A 9,092-nucleotide genomic window follows, 5' to 3' on the forward strand; every position below is an offset into this window, starting at 1 on the left:
CTGTATGAGCTCACACGGCATCCCCCTACCGCCCAGGCTGCGTGTATTCCCGTTCTTTTTTTTTTTTTGTTGTTTGTTTGTTGTTGTTGTTTTTTCGTTCCTCTTGGTTCTATTCGAATGACTTTCTTTTTGTTTCTGTTCTTTTTATTTTTTGGCGTGAAAGATTAAAATAAAAAGTGCTGCGTGGGCATCTTTCTTTATATATATATATATATATATATATATATCTTTGGTCACGCGCTTCTTCTAATATCCCTCGAAAAGTTTCTTGTTTGCATATATATATATATATATTCCTTCATGTCTCCTTGCATCGGCAGTCAATGTAAAAAAAAAAGCACTGCCTGTGCGGTGCGGCTAACCACCAAGCCTATTCCGCCTCCCGCGGTGCGCACTCCCCTTTGCTGTGACGGCTGCTGGGGACACTGTCGTCGTCGTCGATACCCGGCGGCGTCTCTGGCGGCGTAAGTGGATCCACGTGACGATGTGCCGACCTTCTCGAAGACCCCGGCGTCCCCCCCTCCTTGCCCTCCAGCTGATGCCCGTCTGGGGACTCCTGTGGCGAGCCCAAACGCTTTCGGCGCGACCCCTTTACGTGCGCTGGGAATGGCTTCTGTGGTGTATGTGGCAGCAACTGCTGTTCAGCTTCCTGTTCCTGTTGGCGTGGTGGCTGCTGTCCCTTCTCCGCTCCGCTCAGTGACGGCATCGACGCACTGAGAATCGTCTCCCCCGAAGGCAGATCCCCATCGGGCAGCGGCTGCGGGGCACGGGTGTCGTCAGTGCCTTGCTGGACGCCAGCAAAAGCAGGCACGTCACCATTGCGGTCACCGTACTTCACCAAATGTACAGGATAACTGGGGGCGTCGTAGACATCGTCTTCCTCCTCTTCCCCCTCCACCTCTGCACCGCCATTGTTGGTGTCGTCGTAGGCCTGGGCGTCGAGGACGGCGGCGAACGGCACCACGACGGCCTGCGGCAGCGGGGGCGGTGGTGCAATCTTCTCAAGTGCGATGTAGCTGTTGAACTCTGCGTCAACGATAGAGTGCCACTCCTCATCCTCCCAGTTTACAATACGCTGCCGCCGCACCGCCTCATTTTCAAGGGTAAAGCGGCGGTCGTCGTAGAAACGCTGCGTTGTCGTGTAGCTCATCTGGTCCGCACTCGACGAGAGTGAGCGCGCACCGGGTGAGTTGAACAACACTTGCTGCATGTTCCCAACCGTCACCTCCGGCTCCTGTATTATTATCTCTGCTGGTGCTGGTACTGGGGCTGTTGATGCTTCTTCACCCGGCGCGGACGGCACACGCACGGCGGTAAACATTGTCTCTTGCATCTCCAAAGGTGGGATCTCATCAGCGTCACTGAATTCGTACTCCAGATCTCGCTCCTTCTCGGCGATTCGCAACCGCTCAATTCCCTCCAAGAAGGCAACCCGCATGTTGTAGCGGTCGCGCGCCTCGTTCAGGGCAATTTGGTCACGGTCGTCACACTCGATGCCCTCCCACAAACTCCACCGCATCGAGTCTGTTGTGCCCTCCGACGACGGCGAGCGGCGAACGGTGTTTTCGGTTGTGGTGGCAAGAGTTATGGTGCGTTGCGAGTCACCCGCGGCACGGCCTCCACGGCCCAAACCAAGCAAGAACGGTCCACTGCGCGGCTGTGAGCCATCACCAACAGAGGCACTGTACACCGTCAATGGGTTAGAGTCGCCATCGAGCGAGAAAACAGGATCCTTCTGTAGTATCAGTTGCGCCTTCTTCTTCTGGTTGCAGTAGATAATCAACCATATCACGAGGAGGATCAGCAACAGTCCGAGAATGACGACGAGCACAATGATTGCGATGAGTGTGCCTTCGGTGAGTTTCCCGCCGGAGACTCCACTCGCATCACCACAAGGCTGGGCGCTCGGTCTCACATGGCCCAGAGTGGTGCAGTACGATCCGTCAGACCCGTCTATAGCGCACACGCTTAGGGATGTGGTCGACGGAATATCCTTCAGCATCTCCCTATCCATCGTCAGGCTGCATTGATCACCGTCCACATCCGTCACCCTCCCCACAACATTTCCGCGATCAGCAGAGTTGCAGCAGTCACCCTTGATGACTACAACAGATGCTCCCGAGGGTGCCGACCCCGGTAGCACGCATGAATTCAGTTTCGTCACACCGCAGCGTGGGACAGTCGCTGGAAGTGAGAAGGCCGATGTCACAAAGTGGAGTGCACCCGGCATAGGAATGCTGACAAGCGAGTTGTTAATCGGGGCAGACGCACACATGTAAACAGAAGCCATAGGCCTCTCAGCACTGATAGAAACACGCCTTGAGGAGGCGATGTTCCCCTTTCCCAAGGCACTCCAGGAGCCGTAGGTTTCCTCTCTTTCCAGACAGTTTCTGCTAGTGCTAAAGCCAGGGAGCAAACTCCCTGCCGTGAGATCGTCCAGTAGCATCACGACACCAGGTGTCCCAACGACGATGTCCGAACCACGAATGTTGTAGTAAACAGGGTTAAAAGCCTCAACCGTGGTAAGTGGCTTCAGTGGCAGTCCTGACCCTTCCGCTGTCATCGCACTTCTCGGAACCATGGAAGCGGCAGTAGCAGCAGCAGCACGATCAGAGAACGACTCCTTGCACAGTGTCCACAGTCCATCAGGGGGCAAACCTGCACCAGAGGTGAGCTTGAATGTGAAGTTTCCGCGCCCTTCCTCGTCCGTAGAGAACGGCGCCACAACATCATTGCCTCCGCATTTGGCGTCTCGCCGCATGTGGAACATTCCGTTCGGTGAGAGTGGGATGTATACCTCCACCTCAGCTCCCAGCACAAATTTCGAAGGGAAGATGACAGCTGTCGACTCCTCAATACCAGCAGCAACAGTGAGATTTCCAGCAGGGGTGCCCGCACACAGCCAGAAGGATTTGACGCCAAGTGCAATGGAATTGGTCGGCAGTATGATGCGGCCAGAGCCGGTAGAGTATGCCACCTCACTACCCATCAGAACACTCACACACGCGTCACTTGAGAGGTAAACACCACGAAAGGATGACACGTAAAATGGTGCCACCGAATTTTCTTTATCAGCTCCTGGAACCAGCGAGTAGAGCGGAGGTTGCCCACTTGTTGCCGGTACCTGCAACGTCGCGTGGAATGGGGCACCGCGAACTAACGCAGGATCCACCTTGGTTGCGCTGGGCGCGTTAATGACAAGAACCACTTCCACCGTCGTCGTCTCACTCTTGCCACTGTTGGTTACTGACACGCATACATACTTCAGCCCTGATACCCCTGTCAACAACAAGTTTGCGTGTGGAGGTGATTGGCTGAGGTCGGGCATATTTGCAACCTTGTTGTCACATGCTGCGGAGTGACTCAGGAATGTTTGTGTTGTTCCAGTCGGGTAATTCAGACGCAGCGTTGTTGGGATTGCAACGCCAGTATAGGAATTCAGTCGGCTCGGAATCGATTTCGGCGAGGCAATGAAGTTCGCCACGTGTAGGGTTGGGTCATCAGTGGTGAATACGTACCTGGGATCACCTTTCGCACTGACGCACACAAAGAATTTCAGTGTCTCATCATGCCGAGGCATTTGGCCATTCTCGCTCTGCACCAGATCCTTACAATCTGGCGTCCGCGACAGCGTGGGTTGCATAAGCACCTTGGTATCAATGCCGTAATCTGCCACCTTTTGCGCAGGTGGCACAGTGACGGGCAGAATCGCCCCTGCGTGGTCCGTGGTGCAGTTCCTGAGACGAATGAAATGCATCACACCACGGAACGCATATACACTTCCCCCATCAGTACTCTCGCAGTAGTGCACGGTTGTCAGATCCATGTTGTCATCGGTGCAGCCATCAACATGCAACTCTGAGATGTAGTCTTTGATCACCACTGGTTCCACGCTCATAACGTTACCCAAACAGTCGTCGGCGGCGGTGAGCTTCGCAACAACGTTCTCTTTCCACATACCGGAGCGCACCGTCATTGTGCGGTCAGCAATGATTGTCGCAGGATCCATGTACGGTAGGAGATCAAACGTCACTGCGGGTATTGCGTCATTTGGAGAGGCGCGCACACACAGCTGCACTCCGTTCGTGAATGGCTCCATTTTCCTCACGATTATCTCGCTTGTAGAAACGCCAACAGGGAATTCAAATGTCTCACTCTGCTCCGATGTTGCAGCGCAGGACAGACCTGGTGGCATCGTGGTAATAGTGATGGGGTTAGGTCGTGTGTTCATGTCGCCACCTTTCAGTGTCACATTAACAGCCTTATGCTGACGCACCTCATTGTCTGACAGTGTCACCACAAATGGATCCACCACAGAAACGAGGTTGTCTGCCGCGGCAGCGCCCTTCTTTTCCGCGTCTTCCTGACATAGCACATACTGTCCCACTATTGCACCTTGGAGAGGAACCAAGGGGCTCGTGTAGTAACGCTGCTTCGCCTGAGTGCAGACTGTTGACTCGATCGGACTGCTGCAGCTGGAGGTGGAGGTGGACGCGCACAGTACCAAGAACAATGAGCCATCACTCAGCATGGGATCCCCGGTAAGATTGTTCACTGACTCGCGTATAGCGTAGCGGGAGAGAGCCCTGAATTTCCCCATCACCACAGTACCGCCGTACACAAAGAATCTACTGTTCTCAACCTCCCACCCAACACACGCAACGAGTGTACCTGATTCGTTTGTCAAGAACGCCTCAGTTTTTCCGCTGGTGGTGTCAATAGCGCCTTCGCCATACATTGGAGGCGGTCCCGCTTCAGCACGTGCGCATGAATCTGCGCTGTTGGTGACGAAGAACCGCGTCGGCTTGAGGGCTGACAAAGATTCTCCGTCAAACTGAAGCTTGACGGGTAGGCCGACCACACCAGATGAAGGATCTGTGGTAATGCTCAGAGGTGATACCGACGTGATCTCGGCAGCAGGTTCGAAAGCAGTCCCTGAACTTCCCAAACAGATTGTCCACGTTGAGACTTCAGACGGTTTAAAGATAATGAACGCGTGTCCCTCGCTTGGGATAATTACTGGCATCGCCGATCCCACTGAATTTGAGCACGGCACCGAAGATCCACGCACCAGAAAAGCCTGGAAGCCGGTAAGGGAAACTTTGTCTGGCACGAGAAGGTTCACACGGTTCGGCTGCGCTGCAATCATCGCCTGTGGAAGCACCTTGACACGCGCAACAGGCAACTGGGCAACTGGCGTCAGAATGAAGGGCCTCTTATCGTCACTTCCGCGGTAACCCACGCAAACAGTCAGGTTTTTCTCGCTTGTGTAAAGCACCTGCAGGTTCGCTACACCCTTTTTATCTGCAGTACCCTCTGCCACGAAGGAGGAGGAGTTACAGTCATCAGACTCCACAACACGAACGGGTGCTGTAGGTGGACTGAGAGACACAGACACTTTCGTGGAGGCACCAACCACAACAGAGGCTGGAGTCATCTTTATCGGTCCATGAACCACGACATGACCAATGCGAGCGAAAGATGAACTTGGAGGAGCTGCAGCGGATGCTGACGGTGTATCCGGTAGTTTCACGCACAGCCCGTAAGTCCCAGCATCTGCAAATCCAACATCACTCAAGGTGGATACATTCATTGAAAATTTATTTCCAACCGTTTCGGTGCAGCCGCCCTTAGCGAAAACACCCTCCGTACCTGCGTCAAAGCGCACCTCTGAGTCCAGTATGATATCTCCTTTCTTCCCTGCAAACAATGGTCCGTAGCTCATGGTGTATTCTCGCGTTGGGACAGTGCCAAGAGGGTATAAATAGCCTCTGTCCCCTTCCTCACCCTCTGCCGGTGCCGTGTTGGAGAGCGGCGTAGACACACAGAGCGACATCGTCGCGAGTGCATCCTCAGGCATGCGGAAAGTGGCAGTGTTACCCGTCTCCGTTGTGGTGCCTCTGGCAACAATCTGTGAACAATTCGACGTCATCGAGGCACCTACGGTAATAATGCCTCTATTAGCTGCCCCACGGTCACTGAGTGTCACTGTAACATCAAGTCCCTTTATAGCAGGTGACCGCGACAAGGAACAGATTGGTGTATCCACAACTGTGATGTTTGCTGCTAACGCAGTTGGCCCTGTTGAGCCACCTTTGTTCACGCATGCATAGTAAATGCCGGATGATGTCACAGTCCACTTTCTCGACGCACTCCATGGGATGACGGGATTCCCCTGACACTCAGGTGAACGGAAGAGTGCGGCGCTCATACCGGCGGTACCCTCGGAGGTTACCGCATCCAAGGTGGGTGTCATGATGGTTTCTTCGTTGGTGTACATAGTGTGTGGCTGCAACCCGTATTCACTAACAGCAACCATGTTTTTTGAGGGTACAAACAATTGCTTTTCCTTGTAATACGGCCATCCAGCACACATGTAGTATTTCCCTTTCGGCACACGGATGGGCAATTCCACGTTCTGCAGCACGTATCCGCGCACTGGCTCCTGTAGAATAGGCTCACAGACAGCGGATCGAGCAAAGCTGGCGAAGGGAATCTGACCGAACGGCTCCAAGCTGAAAGAATCCACTGTGTTCCGAATAGTCTGTGTATTGTTCACTGAAAAGGGTTGGACAACGAGCAATGTCGCCGCAGGCACATTCAGCTTCGACGCTCCTCCTTGAATTGGTACTCGGGCACAAAGTCGTACGACGCCAGCTGAGGTGATGCTTAGGCTTATCTTGCGGTCTTCATCCAGTGAAACGGGCGATTGACCATCAATACTCTTTGTGCAAGACTCGTCGCTGGAAAAACTTATCACGGTCCCTACTGGCGTAGCGTTACCAATGGTAACAACAAACGGGCCCCCTGGGAACACAAAACGAGGAACGGCATCTATGACGCTCAGTTGAAGCGTTTGAATAGGCCCCTTGGGAATGGAAGAGGAACACAAATATAGTATTGGCACCTCATTGTCATACCGAGCGTTTACGCCCACACTCCCAGCGGTGACGGTGAAATCACAGGCACGATTTGTTGGGAGAATGCATATCTGTCCCGTGGCCTCTTTTACATCGCATGTCGAAGAGCGTGACACATACAGGTTCTTCCCCACCTCGAGGAATGCAGCGGTAACGCGAAAGGGGACATTCAAAAGCGGCACGGGTGGCTCTACAACTGCATTTGCTGCAGCGGCCTCCAAGAAGACAAACGAAGATGCGGTTGTACAGAGTGCCACCAACCAAAAAGCCATCATGGCCAGATGGCGTTTTGTGCGACACAACAGCATCTTGTTATAGCAATTCAGTCAAGTTCCCGTGAGGGGGGGGNGGGGGGGGGGGGGAACCGAACTGTAGCTTTTTCTCTTTGACTTTATTTCTCCCCCTCAGAAGGAGTTCAATAAAAAAAAAGATTTTGTGCCTCTATTCTGATGTATCGGTGTTTTTTTTTTCTTTCTTCTCTTCTTATCCCAGAGCCTATATCTAAACTTATGTCGAGATGGGGTTGTATTGTTCTGTCCTAATTCTAGCAGTGACAAAAGCAGCTTCCGTATACGTAATGGTAGCTAACCCTCTATATTCCTTGGCGGAGCCAACCACTCTTGATGGACGAAGGATTCTCTATCTAATCAGGAGCCTAAAAGTGATTGTGAATCTTTTACTTCGCTTCCCGTCCGCTGCTAATTCTATCTTTTTAAACCTTTTTGGACAATCGAGAGAGGTGGGGGGAAAAAAGACTTAGTAGTGAGTAATTAAGCAACAACATGAGAGATAAGGCGACTACAGAGTCCTGTGGAGCGGCTCTGCGCGGCACGAGGCCCCCCGCACGGCTGCTTCCTACACCATGCCGGCAGGGGGAGTGNAGTGACGGTGGTGGCCCGGGTGGCGGTGGACCGACGTTGTTGCCTGAGCTTCTGGTACCCAGTGAGCTCAACTGCCCATGCTGCCGTACTGGAGGCGGCGGCCAAAGGCGACTACAGAGTCCTGTGGAGCGGCTCTGCGCGGCACGAGGCCCCCCGCACGGCTGCTTCCTACACCATGCCGGCAGGGGGAGTGCGTCAACTAGAAGGGGGAAGAAGCGAACGAAGACAATAGGGCACCGACAAGCCTTCCCTGCCAACAGCACAAGTACCTTGTCATAGATGGTCGCATATTACTGGCAAGTTATGGCATTACTCTCTGGGCATTGTTTCCTTTTAAATCTCTGCCACACTTCAACAGTTTCCCCGTCTTCGTCGTCTCTTCTTTAGTCGCCCCATTGCGTGCACCCACCCAAAGGTCTGGGCGAGACGGCAGGGAATGAAAAATAAAACAAAGTTAGGGAATACACAAAACAACGGGAAACAAGTCACCCACAGTGAAGAAAGAAAGAACAAAAAAACAATAGAAAAACCACTCACAGAAGCATTAATAATAATGACACATTTTCGCTGGAAAGCGTTGATATAAAACGACAATGAAGATGCCATCACGTGGAGGTGCCGGCGCCGCAGTCTTCTCAGAGAAAGACCGCCCGCACCACATGCACATTCCGATCAGAATACGAAGGAAAGTACGACAACGACAATCTCCAATACAAGAGCAACAAACGTCAGCGAATACCCCAAGCCCAACCACAACAAATCGCGATTGGTAAGGTCAACAACCACTGCATTCCCAGAGGACTCAAACTCAAACTTACAACTCTTCCGGTTGTACACAACAAGAACAGTAAACCATACAAGAAGAACACTAATGACACAGAGGATCGCAGCTATCCGTGACGCCCAATTCGCCCAACCATACCTTACACTCATGATGAAGAGGAGAAGAACAGCGACAGAGAGAACACTTGATATGATTGAAAATGCTGCCGCAACCTGGAACAATCTTCTCTCTATATTACACGGAAACCGGCTTATTGAGGAGCCAGACTCTCCACACTTACCGGAAGCCCACAAAGTAAAGCAGTATTCAAGACCTCTATCGCCGTCACGCAGAAAGATCTTCGTCAGCGGCATGCTGACCACCATAAGACCGAGGACGGCAACCTGCACTGCAATGGTGATAAGAGAAAAACCGAGCTGCATAATTCCTTTTTAGACACTTTTCCTGAGCGATAGGCTTTATACTACCGAAAGACACATCACAGCGAGGAATGGAATAATATGCACG

At 52.6% G+C, this 9,092-nt stretch overlaps 2 protein-coding genes across 2 annotated transcripts; both read right to left on the reverse strand.

Annotated features, from left to right (window-relative positions):
- Positions 1 to 370: 370 nt before the first annotated feature.
- On the reverse strand, positions 371 to 7,195 carry DQ04_05591010 (hypothetical protein; the record flags this gene model as incomplete). Its single annotated transcript, XM_009314276.1, has 1 exon — positions 371 to 7,195. One exon carries the CDS (start codon positions 7,193 to 7,195, stop codon positions 371 to 373), a length of 6,825 nt encoding a protein of 2,274 aa, XP_009312551.1.
- A 1,278-nt stretch (positions 7,196 to 8,473) lies between these two features.
- On the reverse strand, positions 8,474 to 9,007 carry DQ04_05591020 (hypothetical protein; the record flags this gene model as incomplete). The annotated part of the gene is made up of 1 exon (XM_009314277.1): positions 8,474 to 9,007. The coding sequence occupies one exon, from the start codon at positions 9,005 to 9,007 to the stop codon at positions 8,474 to 8,476; it is 534 nt and encodes a 177-aa protein (XP_009312552.1).
- Between the last annotated feature and the right edge of the window lie 85 nt (positions 9,008 to 9,092).

The sequence above is a fragment of the Trypanosoma grayi genome, assembly GCF_000691245.1.
Source record: "Trypanosoma grayi strain ANR4 Tgr_559_V1, whole genome shotgun sequence".
NCBI classification, from domain to species: Eukaryota; Euglenozoa; class Kinetoplastea; order Trypanosomatida; family Trypanosomatidae; genus Trypanosoma; species Trypanosoma grayi.